This window comes from Neolamprologus multifasciatus, chromosome 15 (assembly GCF_963576455.1).
Source record: "Neolamprologus multifasciatus chromosome 15, fNeoMul1.2, whole genome shotgun sequence".
NCBI classification, from domain to species: Eukaryota; Metazoa; Chordata; class Actinopteri; order Cichliformes; family Cichlidae; genus Neolamprologus; species Neolamprologus multifasciatus.
Window position 1 is genome coordinate 32,075,312 of NC_140453.1, and position 22,348 is coordinate 32,097,659.

Genomic DNA, 22,348 nt, shown 5'->3' on the forward strand with positions numbered 1-22,348 from the left:
GAGATAAGGCTCCGGTAATTGGATAAGAATTGCCAAGACTCTGCCAATAGTTTGTCTTGCTCGTTGCCCCCAAGCACTCTGTACACACAGACACACACAGACACACAGTGGAAATAAGCATGCAATTCAAATTTGAACTCCTGTCCTCTTTTTTTTCTTTTTTTTAATGAAGAACTGCTGGAACAGTCTCTTGTTACAGTGAAAGAAATGAAAATGGTCTAGTTAATGCATAAGAAATGTACTAATACCGCAGCGCAGTTATGGAATAATGAATGCATGTGTGTGTAATGATATATAAACTGTGCTTTCCAGTATGAATCTTTTGTCTATTGTCCCGATGTTTCTGTGCTGTCACCAGGACAAATTTCTTTACACCCATTGTGCACGGAGATTGAATGCATTCTCATTGCGACCTATTTTCCTCATCCCATCCTTCCTTTTGCAGCCGTTCCATCTGCCCCACGCAGCGTCATCTCCAGCGTCAACGAAACCTCGCTCGTGCTGGAGTGGAGCGAGCCTCGTGACCTGGGCGGCCGCGACGATGTCCTCTACAACGTCATCTGTAAGAAGTGCCTCCCCGACCGGGGAATGTGTTCGCGCTGCGACGACAACGTGGACATCTCGCCGCGCCACCTGGGATTGACCCAGCGGCGCGTGGCGGTCCGGAACCTGCAAGCCCACACACAGTACAGCTTCGAGATCCAGGCGGTCAACGGCGTTTCCAACAAGAGCCCCTATACGCCCCAGTTCTCCGCTGTGAACATCACCACAAATCAGGCCGGTAGGTGCAGCTTCAGCACTGTGGCTACCTGGCAAAGATTAGCATTGATGTTTCGGGCGATGCCAACTTTCAAAGGCTGGGAAAAGACACAAAAGGATGTCAGAGAATACGCTCTGCGCCTAAAAAGCAGAGATCAATTTCTTGTATGTATGTAGGAGTGTGCTACATATTTTTCCTTTGAACAGGGATTGAGAAGGAAGACATTCTTCTGAATGAGCTTAGAGAGGGACCTTTTTTTCCACACGCCCACAGCATGGTCTGTGCTAACACCACTGCAAATAGCAATAGCGAGGCAGTGTATATTCAAAGTGTGGAACCTTTAGTATTCTGGCTGCCCACTGGTTCCAACCCACCGATCCTTCAGCTCTCAGCAAAAACAGTAACGAGGCCAATGTAGCAATCGGAGCTGAGATGATTTTTTTAAACCCATCTGGTATATATAGATATACAGAGTAATAGAACCCGCTATTGATAAGCCGAGTGTGAAAATAAATCAATAAATGGAGGGAGACTGTAGACCAGGGACGTCAGAATAACTGTATATCGTGCATTGGACCAGTAAAACTCCACCTGTCAGTGACAAAGGATAAGTATCCTAAGATACCTTAATATAAGAAAAAGAAGAGCAGTTTCAACAGTATGTCTCAGTTTGTCCACATGATAAAGAAATGCTGCTGTAGTCAATGAAAGAAAGCTTTCAGCGTTATTCTTTGGCCTAAAATTATAAGAAATAAATGTTTTAAATTACAGAAAAAAATCTGAAAGGTTTAGAAAGTTTCCATTAATTCACATTTTTTGTGGACATACTGTAAAAAACAGGAACTCTTCTTTTTTTTTAAATGGTTTGTCTATTACTTAACTACTTTGGTGCAATATGAACGGTCTTTATCAGAAGGAAAAACTCCAAATATATTAAAGTCCAGAATGTACGGCCTCCTTAGATTGGAGCCATCAAGCCTTATGTTTGACACTACAGCCGGGGGACTATTATGATCATTTTTTCAGTTACCTAGGAAATCTCACTATTCTCACTGATGTACTTTTACTCAGCCCAGTTTTTCTTTTTACTTGTAAATTGAACTCTTTGCTGCTGTGTTAAGTTTGCTCTTTCGGCTAGCCTAGTAAACACCAAGGATTATTCCATTATTCATTGGCTCCTCCTCCCCCATCCTTTTTCCTTCTCTCCATGGCCTTGTCCTCCTCACCTTTGACCTTGTGTGCCTACTCCTAAAAGATTCTTTAGGAATGCCTTCTTTTTGTGGGTCTGGAACCCAAAGGCCCCACCAGCCCCACATGAGGGCCTCATTGTTTCACGGGGAGGTTTGGCGCTGGGCTGACAGGGACAAGTGTCCACCCTTGGGTGCTTGGGGTCAGGTGGGTACGGAGGGAGCAGTGAAGAGAAAGAACAGGGCAAGAGAGCATCAACTGTGATCAGATTATCCATTTGTGTAGTCCCAAGACCATCCCTGCATGTGCAGTCACCTTTTAAGAATCAAAATAAATACTGGGTTGGTGATAAGCCCCTGGGGCCACCTCCATGGTTACTCCCAACGTCTCCTCCTGGAGGAGGGCCCCTAATCCCTTGGCTAGAGTAACCAGGGGATCTGCCTAGGAAGCATTGTCTTCTGGGGGAATAAGAGAGACAAGGAGAAATGGAATAGATGGGACTTACAAGGAAGGGGAAAACTCAGGAAAGGGGAGGCGCAGACACCAGAAAGAAAGACAGAGCAACAGAAGGTTGTCTGGTCTCCAAGACAAGCAGCGAGGTTAGAAAGGAAATGGAATGGGGACGATGAAAGAATGTGAAAATGGGACGTAAAAGTTTTTAACAAAGCCAGCGAAAATTGGTGTGTGGTATGGGGGAACGAGAAACACTGATCCAGGGATTTTCCTAAAGTGAGTGCGGTACAGTATAGAATAATATTATTGTGCAACACTTGACTTCCTTCACTTCACTTTCCTTATTGACCAAAAGTGATTATCAGCACATCTGTCTTGGTTAGACAGGACATCTTGTGAATAAGTCATAAAACTGTGGAGGAAGGGGGAGAGGATGGAGGGCTGCAGCAGTGAAAGGCAAACAGAAGAGTTGAAAAGTCCACTGAAAAAGCAGGAAGTGTATTATTTATATTCAAGTAAAGGTAATAGTGGAGATAGGCAGTGGAAGGTATGAAGTAAAGTTAAAAGGGTAGACCGAGTGGAGGAGGGAGTAAAGGAAAGAGCGGCATGGGCGTACTGTTAATGCAGCACGTGTAAAGTAAGCATGGGAAACTCCAGTGATAATTCATAAAATAATTAGATTGTATGGTGTGTGCACATTTTTGTATTTGTATATTATATTCATGCACAGCACTCGAAGAACAAGATCTTTTTCTACAGAAAGCACAGCTCCTCTCAAACATTTCAACCAGATTGTGGAGTAACAGCTCAGCAGCAGTGAAGTGCACAGACACATACATGCAAAACTCTGCGTGTGCGGCTGTTCCTTCGCTCGCCTGCCGTTAATATATGACAGAGGGAACTGCGTGGACCTTATCCATCAGTTTCTAAAGTTTGATTCTCTTGCTACAGGAGAATTAGACATAACCTCTCCTTCCCCTAGGACTCTGGGAGGGAGAATTCGAGCATTAGTCGGGAATGGCTCTGCATACTAACTAGCGGCCAAAGCTTTTCACAAAGCTCACAGCTAAGACTTTGTATTTGGGCTTCTGTGGACAGACAAAGGGCACAGAACTTCAAAAGACGTAACACGAAAAACAATAAATAAAGCGGATTTCCCTTTATTTGTTTCCCCCCCTGTGAAGCTCCCTCTGCAGTGCCCACAGTTCACCTGATGGCGGCCACAGCGAGCACCATGAGCCTGTCCTGGCTGCCTCCAGAGAAACCCAACGGAATCATTCTGGATTATGAGATTAAGTACCATGAGAAGGTAAGCGCCGATGTTAGAGAACGCCTGTAATTCAATCCAATTTCAGTGACTCGCATGGTTTCTGTATCATCTGTGTTTCTGTAAATGTGGTAAACAATGGCTCTGCTGATAAACACATGTTGGCCGTGAGGCTTCCTTTTCTTCTTATTCCACTCTTTCCATCTCTTTCTATCCCTTCCCTGTTGTACTTTTCCCTTTTCTTCTTTTCCCTCCCATCCTCTGTCAATCCATGCCCTAAAAAGTTTCTAAAACCCCAGAAAGTTTAGAGTTTTCCTCAGGGAAACAGCGCAGTCACTCACTATATGCTGTCTTCTGCTGTCAGATTAACATACCAGCTATGATATGGCTCTCCTTCTCTCTCTCTCTCTCTTGCTCTTGTCTTTTTTATATATTTTTGTCAGCCTACATCAAAACTTTTAGAGAAGGAACAATGAGGAGCAGGGGTGCGTCGTTTAATCCCTGTATTTGTATGTGCAGGATCAGGGTGAGGCCATTGCCCATACCATGACTGCCCAACGGAGCAACGCCCGCATCGAAGGTCTTAAGGCTGGTACGCCTTACGTGGTGCAGGTCCGCGCTCGAACAGTCGCTGGTTACGGTCGCTACAGCAGCCCAGCCGACTTCAGCACCAACCTCCAAAGTACGTTACACCCCGCCTGCGTTACTACCCGGGGATGTGCTGGGATATGTCTGTACAAATAGTGCAATGCAAAGCTTCTAGATGTGTTGGATTTTTTCAAGAGTTTATAGTGTAAGAAGCCATACCCGTCCTCTACTTTATAAAGGATGTGCAGATTCTTCTGCATACAGATGAATAAACCTTGCACTGGTGTACTGAGCTGGATTGCAGCTAGTTTGGTCGATGCTTGCAGCAACTGACTAACTAACTGATCACCTTCTCTCTTTAATCTTCTAAAGCTGACCCCCCAAAGTCGCTGCAGGAGCAGCTGCCGCTCATCGTTGGATCAGCCACCGCCACCTTAGTCTTCATCATTGCAGTTGTGGTCATCGCTATTGTCTGCCTGAGGTGAGAATCCCGCTACTAAAACGGCGAGGCTTACAGAAGCATCGGTGCCAAACTGTTGTTTTTCCCGTCAATTTGAAAAAAACAAAACACCGAGATAGCTTCAAATGTCAGCTTTGTTTGCTTGTCCTCCAAACTGCCCCGGAACAGTCTCAGCGGATTGCTTTGCCACCTGTGAGCCCACTGAATGCCAGATTAGCCTTCTGAATCTGTGAATAGTAAACAGCTTTGGCCAAAATGCTACTTTGCTCAGTGGAAACAGCATGGCGGAGCAGCTGTTGGGCCTGATAGGCCTGCCCTCACGGCCCAGCACTCAGAATCAACTGTGCGTTTGCCCGACCACAAAGAACCCAGATGCGCCCCTGTCTGCTGAGCCCAATTGACTGGGAAGCTGCACGCGGCTGCTCTTACCTTTCAGAAAGTCTGACACTACATCAGCTGGGTCTAACCGCACTCGTTTATCCTTTATACCATTCATTTGTCAAGCAGAAAATGCCGTGCGACGGCGTCTGTATGTGCGAGAGGCTGGCACCCACTGCTGACTGGTGCCCACTTGGGTTCTCTCTGCAAGCCAGTTCAGGCAGCTGCTGACAAGTGTGGGCATCGGTCATGCTAGACTGAATAATAATCTCCCTGGATCCCCCTCCTTTTCTTTCTCCCCTCCTGCCTCTTCGCTCTCCCTAATTTTCACACCGCTACATTGTGTGTCTCTCTCTCAGGGTCTTGGCTTAGACTGCTACAGAAGAAGGGAGAAAAATAGAAACGATACAAAACACACAGCTTCGGCATATACCAGAAGAAAATTAGAATTTAAAATAAAATGCAAATTACCATCGGGTATTTTTTGCCCCGGTTACTGGTTAGACAACAAAGGAAGCGCATTAACATGTGATTTCAACAGCCCAGCTCCGTATCCGAGCCCACACCCCATCCCCGCTGGGTGCGAAAGGGACAGATGCATGGAGGTGAAGCTGGAGGAAGTGAGTGGCTATAAGAGGACGAGAGTAAATAAATTCATTAAAAACAGAAAAGGGAGACTGACAACCAGAGAGCAAGATCCATGAGGAGAAAAATACGATTGAGATTGAATTGAAATGTGCAGTGTGATGTCTGCGGGGCGAGGAAAGCGAGACAGCTGAGCTTGCTGTTTGAGTCCGCTTTTGTCTCGGCTGCTCATTTTTGGAGGGGTTGAGGGGGTGGGGGGGTACCGAGAGTGAATGGCTTTCACTTGCCGCTTCAGACAATAGTATGATATCCTTTTGTTTACACTTGCGCTACAGTCCCCGAGTATGAATCATTTTTACCACTAGGCATTGATACAATCTTTATCAGCGTATCCCTTGCTTCCAGCGCACAAACAGACGACACATATTTACCGTGCCACATCACAGTGCGACTGCATCTCACGCTACAACTAGGCGTTATTAGGGATCTGTTTTCTCCCCGTGCCTTTGTTCCTCAGCAGTGTTTGTGCCCCACTGTGCGGGGACCACGTGACTCACTTTGTGTTTTCATCTTTCTCAACAGAAAGCAGAGAAACGGTTCAGAGTCAGAGTACACAGAGAAACTGCAGCAGTACAGTAAGTCTCTCCGCTAAGCTCGCTCACCTGCTCCGACGGCAGCGCGTCTGCGCTTCTTGCTGTCGCCAGAAGCGATCAGACAGATATCACATTGAATATTTATCGCTTGGCAACGGAGATTCACTTTCCTGTTCTCGCCACTGAATCCCCAATAGTAACGCCGGGAATGAAGGTCTACATTGACCCCTTCACCTACGAGGACCCCAATGAGGCAGTGCGCGAGTTTGCCAAGGAGATCGATGTGTCCTGCGTGAAGATCGAGGAGGTCATTGGCGCAGGTAACCCACCAAAGCTCCTGAGCTACAGGGGGAAGACTGCTAGTCACCTCCAGGCCATACCATTAGAGGACTTCACACCAAGCGGTACTTTCACTCAATTCATCGCTAGCCCTCTTCTTGCTCGCCTCCCTACCGCACACCGTCACCTCTTAGGAACGTTTTTGTGTTTTTTTTAGCCTTCCAGATGTCCAGCACTGTGTTAGTGTAGCATCCCCCACGTTTACCACGCCGTGTGCGTTTAGACTAGTTTTAATACCCATTGTATGGTAGATTATTATTTCACCCATGTGCTAAAAGGCAAAAAATACCCCAATCCTGCAATGGGAGCAATTCAATAAATATGGCACAAGAGTTATTGATAACTGATTACATTTTTGTAAAAGCACAGCCCCATACAGACAGGATTTATTTCTCTAGGGGAGATTTTAATCCCATCTGATTGCACGTATGTGAGAGTCTTCTTTTACCTTTTCCAGTAAAGCTACAAACCTGTTTTTTGCACACTTATTGAACTTTTGTGTGCACAGATAAACACTGAGCGTTAAGGTTTTGAGTTTCAGCAGCTGCCATCATTGAAATAATGCAGGATGTTGTAATTCTAGTGGTAATTATATCTGGCTACTGGCAGGAATGCTGTAGGATACCTTATCTACCTCTTAAAGTTTTCTACTTCTTTCATACCTCACTGCACTACTCTGCACTTCAAAACTGATGCAAAGGAAATTGAAATTTCAAAAGAAGGAAGACTGAAGGCGATGTGAAAATGTGCTGTAGTTGCTGTAGCTCACAAACTTGTGTATGTTGTGAAATATCGAGAGATTTACTGGCCAGCGATCGCCTTAATGAGCGCTGTGTGAACCTGCGAGGGCTTGATTGTAATGGATATGTACTTTAGAGGACTTAAAATCCAGCTCTTTGGCTCTGTGTCTGGTTTTGTGTGTGTAAGCTCGGGGAATTCCTGTCTCTAAGAGCCATGGCTAATATTTATCTGTTGTACTTTTCTAGAGGTTTAAATCTGTCTGGTTGGGGTGTAAAATATATTGAATTGCTCCGAGTCCAGGATTGGCTGCCTGTAACCCTGCCCACTTTTTTATATCCGGAGAACCTCTTAATTAAAAAGAGGATTTTTACTGGATCGTTATGTTTGACCTTTTTTTCCCCCTGGTACTCACACCCTATCCACTATGTGGTTGTAACCCCCTTGTTTTAGAAACCCTCCCTCACATGATGTTGTAGACAGTGAAATATTTTATGTCTTTGATATATTTGACAGTTATATCTCTGCCTAAAAGCTACAGGACTGTGCCATGTGAGGTTCAGATATTTTAGCATATGTCTCTGAGCCAAAAAAGGAAGACGTTGTGATGGCAGAGATGGGAATCGCTTGCCACTGCTTCTGCTACTACCATTACTACTACTACTACTACTACTACGACAGCTCTTCTACTGCTGAGGCAACTTCTTGAAACCCTCGCTCCCCAGCATTCGCCTTTAAAGTGACAAACCCTCAACCCCTGTCTTCCCTGTCCCCTTCCTCTCCTCTCCCCCTTCCTCAATCCATCCCTCCATGCCCCTCGACCCTTTGCCCCCCCCGCCTTCCCCGACCTCCCCCACTTTGTTACCTTTGCACCTGTGTTGACACGCATCACTTTCATCACCTGATTTTTCTTGCCTTCTTGCACACGCTTGGTGTAGAGTGTAAACATAAAGCGTCCACAACCCCCAAGCTTCTGTCTCCACCCATCTCTTCCTCCTGTGCTCACTTCTCCGGCCCCTCTGAAGCTTAGCACCCCCCTTCCCCACCCCACAAACCCTTGACCCCCTTTTCCCCGTAATCACCCTAAGTCTAGCCTATAATGTCACCCAACTTCACCCTAAAAATGTTATGCTTTTTTCCCAGTCCTGTGTCATTTCACATTGTGCCATCATGCCTTTCACTCACCATTTGTTTTTCTTTTAGTATGTAAGTTAACAGTATAAAGTCACTGTATGCCTCCCCTTATATCACAATCCCTTAAGACTGGCCTAGAGTCTTGGCTTCTCTTGCAGTCCCACTCCCCCCTTGTCCCATCCCGCCCCCAGCTACCCTTCCCTGGCTCCTTGGTTCTAACCAGTTAACTGTCCCCTCTTCCCTCTTTCCCCCCACTCTCCTCCACTCTTCCGTCATGCCTCTCTTCCCTCCCTCTCTCTCTCTCTGTCTGTCTTTCCATCTCTCCTCTTTTGCTGTTTTTCTGGCTGTCTCACCTGGGCTCTCGCAGGAGAGTTCGGGGAGGTGTGTCGCGGTCGCCTAAAGCTGCCCGGGCGCCGGGAGATCATCGTAGCCATCAAGACTCTCAAGGTGGGCTACACCGACAGGCAGAGGCGAGACTTCCTATCTGAAGCTTCCATCATGGGCCAGTTCGACCACCCCAACATTATCCGCCTGGAAGGTGTGGTAACCAAAAGTCGTCCGGTGATGATTGTGACCGAGTTTATGGAGAACGGAGCACTGGACTCTTTTCTGAGGGTGAGGAAAAACGAATTAAAAAAACAAGCGCACACCAGAATGGCCTTAAAATTAGTTACTCTGTAGAAAATGTGATTTTATGGGTGATGCAACACTACTGGGTAAATAAGCTCATCCAAAGCCGCTGGATTTTTGTTTGTAGTTATCTCGCTGTCTTTGCAACCTTAAAAGGTCTTCTTAAGTGCAGCTGCAGAGCTCACTATGGATATCTTACAAATCCTGTATTCTGGCAGTTGGTGACATTTACAGAGCTCAGTCTCCAATGAATCTCTGCCTCAAAGTCACATCATACACTGTCTGCCAGAGAAAAGAGGTGGGGGGCTGATACAGAGAAAATGGACAATGGAAGAATATAGAATGGGCAGGTAGAAAAGCGAAATACATTACGACGTGAGATGATGAGAGATTAAAGATATAGGTAAGAGGACATAAAAAAAGTGTAGAAGACTGAATATAGAATATAGAGAGCTAAACCATGAAATAACCATGAAAGAAGAGGCCCACAGACTGTTTTCTCCTTTGAAAATGGATCCTTGATCTGCAATGCAGTTCATACATATCACTCTCTCCTCCTTTGCTAGCTCAATGATGGGCAGTTCACAGTGATCCAGCTGGTAGGCATGCTCCGTGGGATCGCAGCAGGCATGAAGTACCTGTCAGACATGAACTACGTGCACAGAGACTTGGCTGCCCGTAACATCTTGGTTAACAGTAATCTGGTGTGTAAGGTATCTGACTTCGGCCTGTCTCGTTTCCTCGAGGATGACCCAACAGATCCAACCTACACCAGCTCACTGGTGAGTTCGTGGATATGTTACACTTGACTGCTTTTTGTGTTTGTCTGTTTAAAAAGGCTACATATGCTGTTCCAACATCAACCCATTATTGTTGTTTTCTTTTGATCATCGTGTCCAGTAAATGCCCCGTCTGTTCCCACGAGATCAGAGGTTTTTCTTGTCACTGTGGCACAGACAAGTGGACAAATTAAGAACAGTTAAGGGTATAGAAGTCTATATTAAAGGGTGTGGAATGATCCAGTTAATGACATTAATGAATACGTGAAATTTAAAGATCACAAGAGTACCTCCAAGGGCACGCAGGTGTTACAGTTTGTTTTAGATTCCCAGAAACGTTACAAAATCGGTTGCTGACAAATTGCTGGAGTCTCTAATATTCTTCAACTGGCAAAGCAGTTTGGGATTTATGTCTGAAAGGGTAAACTGAGGATAATAGACTTAGGAATATGAACGATGGTATAAAGACAGCTTTGTTTTTTTCTTCTCAGCTCTGATGCTGACCATTTTTTACATCCGTGCATAGTAAAGCAAAGAAGGAGAAAAAACACAGAACAATGTCAGGAGTTGTGCAGAAGGTCAATTCTCCTTATGGCAGGAAGCAGTTGTGTTCATTTTTGTGCTCTTTACTCCAAGAGACACTCCTAGTATGAGTCAGCAACTGTCTATCGGATACATAGTTGAATGAAAAGGATTAACAATGACACTGAAAAATGCACCGTGCTGCACATTTCATATCCTTAAAGTTTCACCTCTCTGCACGTGTCATTTGTCCGTAAACGTCTGACTAACCTCGTGTGAATGCGGTGTTTGGGTTCTACGGCATGCACCCATCTGTTGTGCATCAACGTTTCCCCTGGACAGTTTTTTTCTCACCCTCTCTTTCCCTCTTGTATGTGTGTGACTCTGTGTTTGCGCTCCATCTCTCCAGTATTTCATGCTCACCTACTCATTCGCATATCCACAGGGAGGGAAGATCCCCATTCGCTGGACCGCTCCGGAGGCAATCGCCTACAGGAAGTTCACCTCTGCCAGCGACGTCTGGAGCTACGGCATCGTCATGTGGGAAGTTATGTCGTATGGCGAGCGGCCGTACTGGGACATGAGCAATCAAGATGTAAGATCACAAGCTTATATATAAGAAACCACCTTCTTCTCCCATTTATTCTTTTTCTCCCCACACATCCGCCCACAGCTCCAACTTTTTCTTGCCCTTGTTTCTGTGAATAACCAAAGCCATTTTTTCCTTCTTTATCCCCGGTTTTTATAATTCCCACCATTCACTCTCTTCTGCCGTGCTGTTTTCCATCGACCGCCTCTCTCGCATCGTCCGCCCTCCCTCTGCGCTACACTCAGCGATTTGAAGTGATTGGGATTTCTCTGTCGTCCTTCCCCAGGTGATAAATGCCGTGGAGCAGGACTATCGACTGCCCCCACCCATGGACTGCCCGACGGCTCTGCACCAGCTCATGTTGGACTGCTGGGTGAAAGAAAGGAACCTACGACCTAAATTCACCCAGATCGTGGCCACGTTGGATAAGCTTATTCGCAATGCTGCCAGTCTCAAAGTAGTCACCAACAGCACGCAGTCCTCGGGGTAAGCCTTAATATAAAAAGCACATTGGTCACGTTAAAGTCAAAATTAGTATGAAGGCCATGTCAAGTGGAGCTTTGCAGTAAATGCTTGTTTATGCTGAGGAACGTGTTATTATAGAAGGGGACTTTAAATGCGATGGTGTTTTTCTAAATGCCCCTGAGGGCTCTTGTTAAGTGTAATGCTCTGTGTATTAATAATGCATAATTATGGTCATAGCATAAATGGATATTAGTAATGGCTACCTTTCCTGAGTCATATGGCGGATTAAGCTTGCTCGGCTTTTGCGGTGTAATGTAATAACAAGAACCTTCAGCCAGTTAAGTTCATTGATTTAAGGCACTCAGTCAGTAAAGAGAGTGCTGGTCAGGCAATTTCATTAGCACCAAGGGTGGAGAACTCTGCAAGTATTGCTAAGTTTAAATAGTGGATATGAACGTTCCTGAATCATCTGCAACAGGCTTCTTTTTTATTGTTCCGATATCATCTCATTCAACTCTTTAGCTTGCACAAGCTCAGAGTAAGCGGTTATACAAATCCAAATGACTATTGCTCAATTCGAGCCTTAAAGCAGCTTCATCGCCAGCTGGGAGCTCGACGTGTCACGTCTACATTTAGCTGAACTATCTTTCCGTCCAATTGGTTTCTTGGAAAGAATTTGGAGGAACGAGTTGGCGCAAAGCTGATGGGGCTGACCTACCTATCTGTCTCTGCATCGGGGTCTTTCTGTCTTGAGGGAGGGACAGAGACAATCCTGGGTTGTGCTCAAGGGGGAAACCAGGGTCTCGGTTGGCCACAGGAGCGACGCTCTTAGAAGATTAAGCTTGCGGTTAATTAGCCCGATTAAGGCGATGCAAAAAAGAGATGAGAGTGCCTTTTAATTAGCCACTAACGAGATTTTAAATGGGCCAGCAGAGAGGTGGCCTCCTGCCGATAGACCTAACAAGGGAGGAGTAAAAGATGTTACAGTCGTCCTGGTCGGCACTGAAGGGTGGCTGGAGGTTAGCTAACGCTGTCTGACATTAAAGACTTTGGCTGCGGGAGTTGCGCATGCCTGACCTGACTGAATATTTGCCCGCGTGAGCTTCGGGGATTTCTATCCTTTGCTGCAGGTGAATCGGTCAGAACAAGCAAAGGATAGAAATCAAACTTTTTAAAACAATGACTGCATAAAAGGCCAAACCACTGACTAATGCAGCAGCCATTTTTTTATGACATGAAGTTGGGCTCGTAGTGGTCTCACTAGCTAGCTCCAGCCTTCCTGCTGCGTTGTGCTTGTGGCTAACATGTGGCCAGCATAAGTCTGGACCCCTTTTGAAGCCAATTTTATGGGAGGACCAACAATACTGCATTAAGAGAAGCCAGAGTCGTGCGTTAACGACAGCCCGAGGGCTTGGATGCCCAAGCACAGGCCTTATTAAAAATCACTCCATCTACACCACTCAATGGAGCCTCTGTATCACTGTTATTAACTCCCCTCCTCCTCCTCCGCGTGCTTTCTCCTTCCCCTCTCGTTCTCTCTCCATTCCTTTTAATTGTTAATGAATCTAATGCCATCAAAAAGGATGACAGGGATCAACGGAGCAGAGAGGAGTGGAGACAGTGGTGCTCTTTCTTGTTTTTTCCCTTCACATCCCAGGACATTCTCTCCACCTCCGCCTCCTCCGTCGTTCATCTGCTGCGCTTCGCTCTGAGTTGTTGCGCCGTTTTATTAAAACTCCCAAGGTGGCCTCGCTATCTGCAGCGTTGATCAGCGCAGGAGGTTAGGTTCTTTTTTTTTTCCCCTAAAAAGCCCTTTTGGGGCTGTCGACAGGTGCGCAGCAACACGCAGAGCGCCCTCCGACACGTTTTCAAGACGTTTGAGGGAAGCGTTGCGCAACTAATCACATTCATGCGCTGTCAAACACACATGAACTATGAGTTTGTGAGTCATTTCTTCCAGAGTCCCCAACATTGCAAGTCGGCGCTAATGCGAAACCGCGCACACATGCGAGTGACATCTGTGTTTACATTTCAGTGTTTTTCCCTCTTTTCTTGAAAGCGATTTTTAAAAAATATTTCCACCTTTGCGGACTCGTGTTGCACACAGCGTATCATTTTATGCATTGGTAATTATGCACTGAGAGGCATATGGCTCCCAGCCCGCCGTTTAAGCTCGTGTTCTCACGGAAATTTGATTTGAACTGACCTGCAAAACCGCAAAGACTCCAATCTTTCCAGATCAGATTTAAAGCACGTTTGTAGATGGTTTAATAGTGCGACTCAGTACAACCACACAGATTGAATTTCAAGTTGTTGTTGATCTCTTTTTTTTCCTCCTCTCATCAGTCCCCAAACAATACAGCCGACATCTCTTTGCAACAAAAAGAACGAGAAGCAAAACACAAAGACAAAGCTTTTCAGATATTTCCAGGTTTTCATTTCTTGAGGTTTTCATAAAGAAGGCACTTTTCTGCATTGTTATTAACACTATCACCATCACTGATGCTGCCGGGCAGATGCATTCCTGATTAAAACGAGCTCCACTTGGTTTCTTTAACACTTGTTGCTGGTTTAAGCTAGATTTGAAGCTCTGTGTGTGAATACACGTGACCTCCCCTCACCAGCTGCTGCGCCAACATCCACCGCCCAAGCCTCCAGCCAGTCTCTCCACAGTCACAACTTGCTCCTCACCCACCCTGTACATTCCCTGGGTCCCCGCCCCGCCCCTCCACTCGCCCCTGCACACAACTCGGTACAGAGGAGAGGAGAGGAGGAAGGGGGGGAGAACAGAGGAGGAGAGAAATGGAGAGGTGGCGCTCAGCGGGGGGCGTTTGGGGGTGAGGTTGGCCGGTAGAGGCACACAGAGTGACGACCTTAACCCTCTCTCTCTCTGTTTCTCTTTCTCTCTCCTCCCTCCCTTCCCCCCTGTCCCCTAATGTAGGGTTTCTCAGCCCTTGCTTGACCGCTGTGTGCCAGACTATACCACTTTCACCACTGTGGGGGACTGGCTGGATGCCATCAAGATGAGCCGCTACCGTGACAACTTTGTCAACGCAGGATTTGCTTCCTTTGACCTGGTGGCCCAGATGACAGCAGAGTGAGTGGAGCTACTCAGGTCTACAACGCCTGAGCGGGACTGAGAGTCAAATTAAAAACACTTAAATATGATGATGAGATGCGGAAAACAGGTCTCTGAACCAACTCAGATATCACAGAATAAGAAAAAGAATACATTTATATTTGTTTTCCAGTAGGTATGCTCACATACTTTGATACATGCTGGACACTAGTTTAGTAATTGAAGATGTCAGAGATGACAAAGTGATTCTATTGGTTGATCAGAAGTTGGTAGCTCAGAAACTGATACTTTGTTGCCCGTTTTAGAAGCAAACAAATCACCGTTACACGATTGGACAGCACCGCAGGCTACAATTTTTAAGCTAACTCTTGCGGCTGTTTTTACTGCAATTTGGTTCAGCTTTGATTGTGTTTACAAACAGGAAATGATGCAATGGAAACCATGGAAATTGCAGGCCAGTGATGATTAAATAAATGAATTAGGATTATAATGATAAATAAATCATTCTCATTAGGTGCATAATAGGCAGTGGAGGTGGGAGTAATTTGTTTCAATTTGGCTAGGCTGACAGGTGTGGTGTACTGTGGCTCTCTGTTGCCCTTAATGGCCAGTAATTCCTCTAATGGTGCCCATTTATTATCATTTCATCCTCCGTCACTGTGCTGATGGGGTTGGCAAAATATGGGGGGTGGGGGAGAATTTGTTTGTGTGAAGTTGTGGCGACTCGAATGTGACGAGAGGACAGATGTGCGCCGCGGATTTGTGTGCCTGCGATTATGTACATATCTGGTTAAGCTTTGTTTTTGAAGCAGAGACACTCATAAAGTGAGAAAACGTGTTGTCTGTAGGTTATATTAGATCAGAAGGGACAGGATGCGTACTCATCGTCAGCTGGTCAGCTGATGGTCTGCTCTCTCCTCAGCTATTATCTGGAGAAGTCAAGCAAGCGTATGTATAGACATATTTCTACTAGTATGAAATTACTGACATTGAAATGATAGCATCACACAGCTGATGCAGATTTGAGAGGATATTTGAGAGCAGTGAACACATCATGTTCAAGAAACTAGTTTGAGATGACTTGAGGTTTGTGACATGATTACCTTATGCATGAAGTAGTCCATCCCACTGCGATCAGTCAGCTATGCTCAGGCAGACTGTTGTGTTTAAATTATGCTCGAGGCCCAAAGCCTGACAAGAAAATATCCTTCGCACCATTACACCACAACCAGTCTGAATCATCGACACAAGGCCGGATGGATCCATGTTTTCATGTTGTTTTAAGTTCTGACCCAATGTCGCAGCAGAAACTGACACTCATTACCCAGGCACCTGTTTTACTTAACCTCTGCGTACTGTAGCCCCTGCTTCCTGTTCTTAGGGGTGACACCCAGTGTGGTCTTCTGTTTCAAGGTTCAACTTGTTGTGCGTTTGGTGATGCTCCTCTGCATACTTTTGTTGTAACGAGTAGGTATTTGAGTAACTGATGCCTTCCCATCAGCTCGATGCACTCTGACATGCAGGAGGCATTTTTAACTCTCTTTTTTAAACCATCCTCTGTAAACCCTAAAGATGGCTGTACGGGGAAAATCTCAGCAGATCAGCAGTTTCCAGCCCGTCTGACTTTGCCACGTTCAAAGTCACTTGACAACCGAGCTTTGCGATGGAGACGCTCTGTTTGAACTGCAGCAGGTTGACTCGACCGTATGCACACACATCTAAATGCATTGAGTTGCCGCCACGTGATTGGGTGGTTGAAAGGTGGAGCTACCTGCTGAAAGTAGCATGTAGTTATACAGAGAAAGGCTGCTGTTGATGAAGAAAACCTTTTGCTTCCGTGTTCCCGTGTTTTTTTTCTCGCCAAGTGACAGACGGGTATAGACTCTGTGAAGTCTGCCACCTGCCAGACAGTAGCGAAGTTTGCACTTTGATCATTAACTGTCATTGCTGCTGCTCGACTCACATCCTCTTGCCCACCTGCTGGGTAACAAAGGTATCATGCATTAAGACTAACACTCAGATGAGTGCTCCCATTTTGTTACCTCACTCTCACAATCCATTTTATGGTCCATCGCCAAGGTGAGGCCTATGTTGCATTCCCACCTGGTCGAGTATGTGCTCACTTGAACAGTGAAATTTGCACTTCAGCTTCATGTGATGTTTTCCTCCTTTTATTTATTTTATTTTCCTTTATTTTGTTTTCACGACTGAGCCACCTGTTCTCATTTTTCCTTTTTTTTGTTTGTTTCCTTTTTGTTCTTCGCTCACAGGGACCTGCTGCGGATAGGGGTTACATTGGCTGGCCATCAGAAGAAAATTCTTGGTAGCATTCAGGACATGAGACTACAGATGAACCAAACACTTCCTGTCCAGGTGTGAGTGAGAAGACACGCAAACCGATGCAGTCGAAGGACAGCCAGACGGGAAAAGGGGGAGAAACTGTGCCAGAGATTGCCACTGGAAAACCCTAGCTGCCTGACCCATCTCTGCCAATTAGACACTACGAAACTGGCTTGCAGTGCCTCTGAATATTTTTTCTTTCTTTATTTCATTACCACTTACATTTCCCGTTTCTGCATTTTTTTGTTAGTTTTCTGTTTTTTCTCCCCCCCCCCCATCCAATCGGAGCTTGTGTGTTTTTGAAAGAGGAGAAATAGTAAACCCCCGTATATCCTTACGCGTGCCTCACCAGCTCTGGAGTGAGTTGATGTTTGCATGCATGTGCATTGTAGTGGAGTTGGCCTTAGTCCCGTCACTTAAATGTCACACTCTTATCCTCACACAAGAGCCCCTCCCCTTGATTCCTGTTCCCAGCTCTGCTGGATGATCCGTGTAGGAAAGAAGGAAGACCCTTGTATAAAAAAAAAAGTGAAAACGTTTTTACATATAACGAAAATCAAAGCAAAAAAAAAAAAAAAGTGTTTCAGACCACGGGAGAGCAAGAGGACAGTTTTCTTGTTTTGTTTTTTCCTTGCTAGAAGTTGTTTTATTGTGCACGTGTGTTGTTCTCCATCTTCATATTGAAGGTGTGTTATCTAAAAGGGCACTTGCTGGAAAAGGGTGGGGTGGTGGAGGAGGGCAATACGATGGGCTGCGGTCTAAAGGTCGAAGGAGTGACGGAGGTCAATAAAGGTCAAAGGGAGGCGGCCATATTTCTGGACACCTGTTATGGTTGCTGGATCCTCGGTAGCTCAGAGACGACCTCTTCACTCTGACCTGAAGTGACTCAGGATAGTTTCCCAGTGTGGGAACACCTGCTCATCAACTGCATTTTACACCTGGTGTTTTGCTTTTCTACTTTCCTTTGTCTGCACCATATTTTCTGTTTGTCAGATTTTTTTTATTTTAATGTTTTTCTTTCTTGATCATATTTCGGGAGATTTGTGGTTTCAAAATGACTGGTCAGACTGAAGCACCCCCGCTGGATACGCGGTGACGACTGGGGGGGAGACGAGGACTGTGGCAACAAAATAGAAAGACCCTTTTGGCCTTTTTGTGTGCATTTTTGTATGTGTGCGTGTGCATGTGGGTTTGTATGTGCGATCAAGTGCGACTGGATGTGCGGGTGTGGCGAGTTGCACACAAATATACTGTACAATACGGCTTCCGCTATTTGCCACCATGGAGAATTTACGCATGAACTGAACTGTGATAAGGAGCAAATATATCTGAAACACTTATGCTATATTCTGTGGACAACTGTTAAAAACATTCTTTTTTTTATTGAATCCAAAAAAATGGACTTTGGACGTAAACATATATATATATGAAATTATATATATATATATATATATATGCATCATGCAGAAACTGAAGACAAACCATGATGGACACTTTAATTTCTACTTTCTATTGTGTGGGTTTTAGAAATAATCAGAATCCTTGTTTTAATTTCTTGGCGTCCTGCCCTATGTATTTATTTGTACCTCACCCACCAACCCACACGCCCCTCCCCAACACCCAGAAGGACTTTAGGCCGTTTGGGGACTTGGAACAATCAGAAGGAAGAGAAACTCCCAAGAGGATTCACCTATTGAATTGATGATCATTAAAACAAGAGAAATTGCATAATAATTGGATATTGTATTTTTGTTGTTGTTCTAAACAGCCTGTACATGTTTTGTAACGAAAAATAAGATAAATAACAAGAGAAAAAAAATGGTGTTTTGACAAAACGGACGTGCTGTTGTGAAATGTTTGATTTCGAGCGAAGAAAAGGACAAAGGAAGAAGAGGGAAAGTCAGGAAGTAGGGCGGAAGAGTTGAACACCATTTGTCTGGGTTTCCTCTGAATGGTCAACTCACTCTAAGTGTGTTTAAGTTTTTGTGTGCCATTTAAACTCGATATTAAGCTTCCCTGAATCCATTCTCATTCGCAACATCAAGAGCGTTTGTGAAGTTGTACTTAATCGTCTTCCAGGCACATTATTTTCACTCCTGAAAGTCACTTAAATGCAGACCAACACATCTTACCAAGGACTGTTATTATTAGGGAGCAGGTCCAGAGGCATTGTTGTGTCAGACTAGTCATTTCCACCCCAAGAGGTGGAACTCCATCATGTGACCTGCACTTTCCTACAAAACGATACTCACGTGAGAGACATCAGAGAACCCTGCTGGTCGCTGTTGGTTAAAATAATGCAGGTGGTCCATCAGGCCTCACATGCGGCTGACACAGACATCCAGGGCAAGATGACCCATCATTAGAGCTCTTCATTCCCTCTGTGGCCTGTAATCATCCTGTTTCAGCTCATGCCGCTAGTGCACGATTAGTACGGTGCAGGATCAACAGCCCAGACACGCAGTCAAAGTCTGCAGCTCCTTTCATCGTAACCGAAAGCCACAATTCTGAGACTGCACCATCTGCACTCCTCACAGAGAGGTATTTGAGTTAGCTGAACAGGGATCCGCAAGGTGCATCGCCGGTGTGACCTTCCAGAGGTGATCAGCACATTATGACAATATTATTCCGTAGATATGTAAGGACAGCATGATGTTAGTGACCGTGGAGCGTGCCAACCCCTCATAAGTTCTTTCAAACAAAGAGGACGTTATGCAAAGCACACAATGCGTTCCCACCTTTGCGTGTTCTCATTCCACATACGTGTGTTGTCACTACTGCTAGTACACTCTATTAAGGGCTTACTAACATGTAACAGTTGTAGGAGAAACTCAAATAGGAATTCTGCAGTTAAGTCAGACTTCATTGAGGTCGCCGAGGCATATTTGACATGATGGCTCACAACCAGGCGTGTCAGTCCCGGCGACAACCTTTGCTAACATGAGTAGAATCTGTTGGCAGGCTTTCATTTTTTTCCACAAGTATATTGTTTCCTCTTATGATGCAAAACACTGTTTTGTTGGAAAAGAGCGACAGACATTGAGATATGACAGAAGCAGAAATAATGGACTCATAGTCTCATTTTTTTTTATTTGTCAAAGTTTCTTACCATACACTTCCTTCACTGGGCTCAGTCACTCAGCTTAACCCCGCTGTTGTCGACTTGGATGCGATGCCAAACGAGACACAGCTGACGGGCAAAAAAAAAGCTAGAAAACAGGGAATAAAGGGGCTCAACGAAATCAGAAGGCAGACATGCCTAATCATGAAAAATGACAGTTTTGGAGCTCGCATGAACTCTTGATGAGGTGCACATGGTGTTCCGGACCCTGGAGCTGGGTTCACCAAAGTTAACCGGCCATGAGTGATGAGCTCAGATGGCAGCGTTGCGCATATTTAAAAGATTAAACCGTCACCACATCGACGCAAACAATTAATCTTTAAGTGTATTTTTCACACATTTGGGAGAGTGTTTCGTATTTAACATCGCTGAGAGGAAATGGCTTTCTCTCCTGTGTTCTTTGTTCATTTATCAGACTTTATGATGCTGAAATTGAGATAAACTGGTACTTTTAGTCTGTGTGAGCATGTGTGTGCGTGTTTGTGTGTGAGACCATATGTTGGAAAAGTATTGCCGTTTTCATCATCAGAGATCGGGCTTTGTCCGCTATCTCCTTGTGTGCCACGTGGATTTAAACTATCCAGACATTCCTGCCTTTCTTTCCATTTTACATCATCCACCACAGCACATTCACCCGCCCTCTCCCAACCCCGCCCCTCACTTATATATCTTTAGCTTTTTTTTTTCTTCAGTTGTGTTTTAAATAAATATATACAGTACTGTCTTTTCTTCTGTCTTCTCTTCTCACTACGCATATGTCTTCTCGCCACTTTTAAAAACCCTCGTAAAAGTAAGCGACATGTTTCAGAGAGTACTGTACATGTTTAGTGAAACGGGGGTAGGAGGTGGGGGTGAATGAAGAACTGATAGACTCAATTGTTGATTCCTCTTTGAAAAGGATTGAGATGTATTTAATGATGCAGACATAAACAAGAAATTACTAAAAGGTGATGATGCATTCTTGTAGAAATATTTTTAAAAGACCCTTTTGCATTAAATTATTTAAGAAATGAAGCCTTTGTGTTGTGTTTTGAATTGATCATTTATGCCTGTGCACTTGGACGTGTGTCATGTTCTTATTTTATGCCATGCCAGTTCATAATCACTCACATGTTTTGCAGTCAAATTATTGATACGATACGAACATTTAATGTTACTGTGACAAACCCACGGCTTTAAAGTAATGACAATAGCATGTCTTCTTGGGTAAAGCAACATCAAAGCCTTCATTAGGACAGAAAAAAAACATATTACTAAATAAAAATTACAAAAATAAAAGACAAATCAGTTTCAGCTAAACCACGGGTAGGCCACTCCAGGCCTCGAGTGCTGGTGTCCTGCAGGTTTTAGATGTGACCTTGATCCTCGCAGCTGATTCAGGTGGCTAAATTCCCTCCTCAACATGCTATGAAGTTCTCCAGAGGCCTGGGAATGAACTAATCATTTGATTCAGGTGTGCTGACCCAGGGTGAGATCTAAAACCTGCAGGACACTGGCACTCGAGGCCTGGCGCTGCCTACCCCTGAGCTAAGATCCCACTCTGTGGGCAATTTAGAATAACCAGTTAACTTAACCCCACTAATTCCATGTCTTGGGACTGTGGGAGGAGCCAGAGTGCTCAGAGAGAACCCACACAAACATGGGGAGAGTATGCAAACCGCGCACAGAAAGTCCTCGGCCAAGTGGTGGAATTGAACTCAAGACCTTCATGCTGTGAGGCAACAAGGTAACTCATCGTACCGCGTGCTGCCTTCTTAACTCCAACTGAAGCAATAAGGCTTAAGAATGTTTCAGACAGGCTTAAGCTGCATTACCGCTCTTCCCACAGAAAAAAACAAACCAAACCTGAAGATAACAAAATCTTTAAGACACTAATAAACAGAAACTGATCTATGGAAGACGTCACCTGGAGTTCATCTGTTTCTGCTGCACCTGTAGTTCCATGATGGCATTTACAAAGCCAGTTGGTCCGTTAGGTGCCTGAGTATAAAAAAGGAACATCTTAGAGAGGCAGAGATTCCAGAAATAAAGATGGGCAGAGGTTCACCAGTCTTGCAAAAAACTGCACCTACCCAATGAATAAAATGAATATCTCCTCATCTACAGTTCATAATATTGTTTCTAAAAAGTAGAGAATCTGGAGAAACCTCTGTGCACAGCACACACAATACTGAAGGCCCTTAATCTCGAGTCCCTCAGACACAGCTGCATCAAAGTGAATCAAATGACTCTGTCATAGAAATCACTGTCTGGGAACACAGTTCACTGTGCTATCCACAACGCTTGCTGAAAGCTCTATCATGCAAAGCAGCCATATGTGAACATGATCGAGGAATGCTG

The 22,348-nt window shown here is 45.0% G+C and overlaps 1 protein-coding gene across 9 annotated transcripts in view; it reads left to right on the forward strand.

Annotated features, from left to right (window-relative positions):
- Positions 1-21,022, forward strand: part of ephb3b (eph receptor B3b) — a 59,688-nt gene extending 38,666 nt beyond the window's left edge. The window contains exons 5-16 of one of the 9 annotated variants that reach the window (XM_085132658.1): positions 446-781; positions 3,586-3,710; positions 4,188-4,350; positions 4,629-4,737; positions 6,262-6,314; positions 6,458-6,676; positions 8,851-9,098; positions 9,680-9,895; positions 10,824-11,009; positions 11,290-11,489; positions 14,410-14,565; positions 16,818-21,022. In XM_085132658.1, coding sequence (XP_084988784.1) covers positions 446-781; positions 3,586-3,710; positions 4,188-4,350; positions 4,629-4,737; positions 6,262-6,314; positions 6,458-6,676; positions 8,851-9,098; positions 9,680-9,895; positions 10,824-11,009; positions 11,290-11,489; positions 14,410-14,565; positions 16,818-16,926 — 2,120 coding nt within the window. In that variant the 3' untranslated portion in view covers positions 16,927-21,022. The remainder of the gene's footprint in view (positions 1-445; positions 782-3,585; positions 3,711-4,187; positions 4,351-4,628; positions 4,738-6,261; positions 6,315-6,457; positions 6,677-8,850; positions 9,099-9,679; positions 9,896-10,823; positions 11,010-11,289; positions 11,490-14,409; positions 14,566-16,817) is intronic. The other 8 variants (XM_085132659.1, XM_085132661.1, XM_085132662.1 and 5 more) reach the window with 8 other exon arrangements.
- The last annotated feature ends 1,326 nt before the right edge of the window (positions 21,023-22,348 follow it).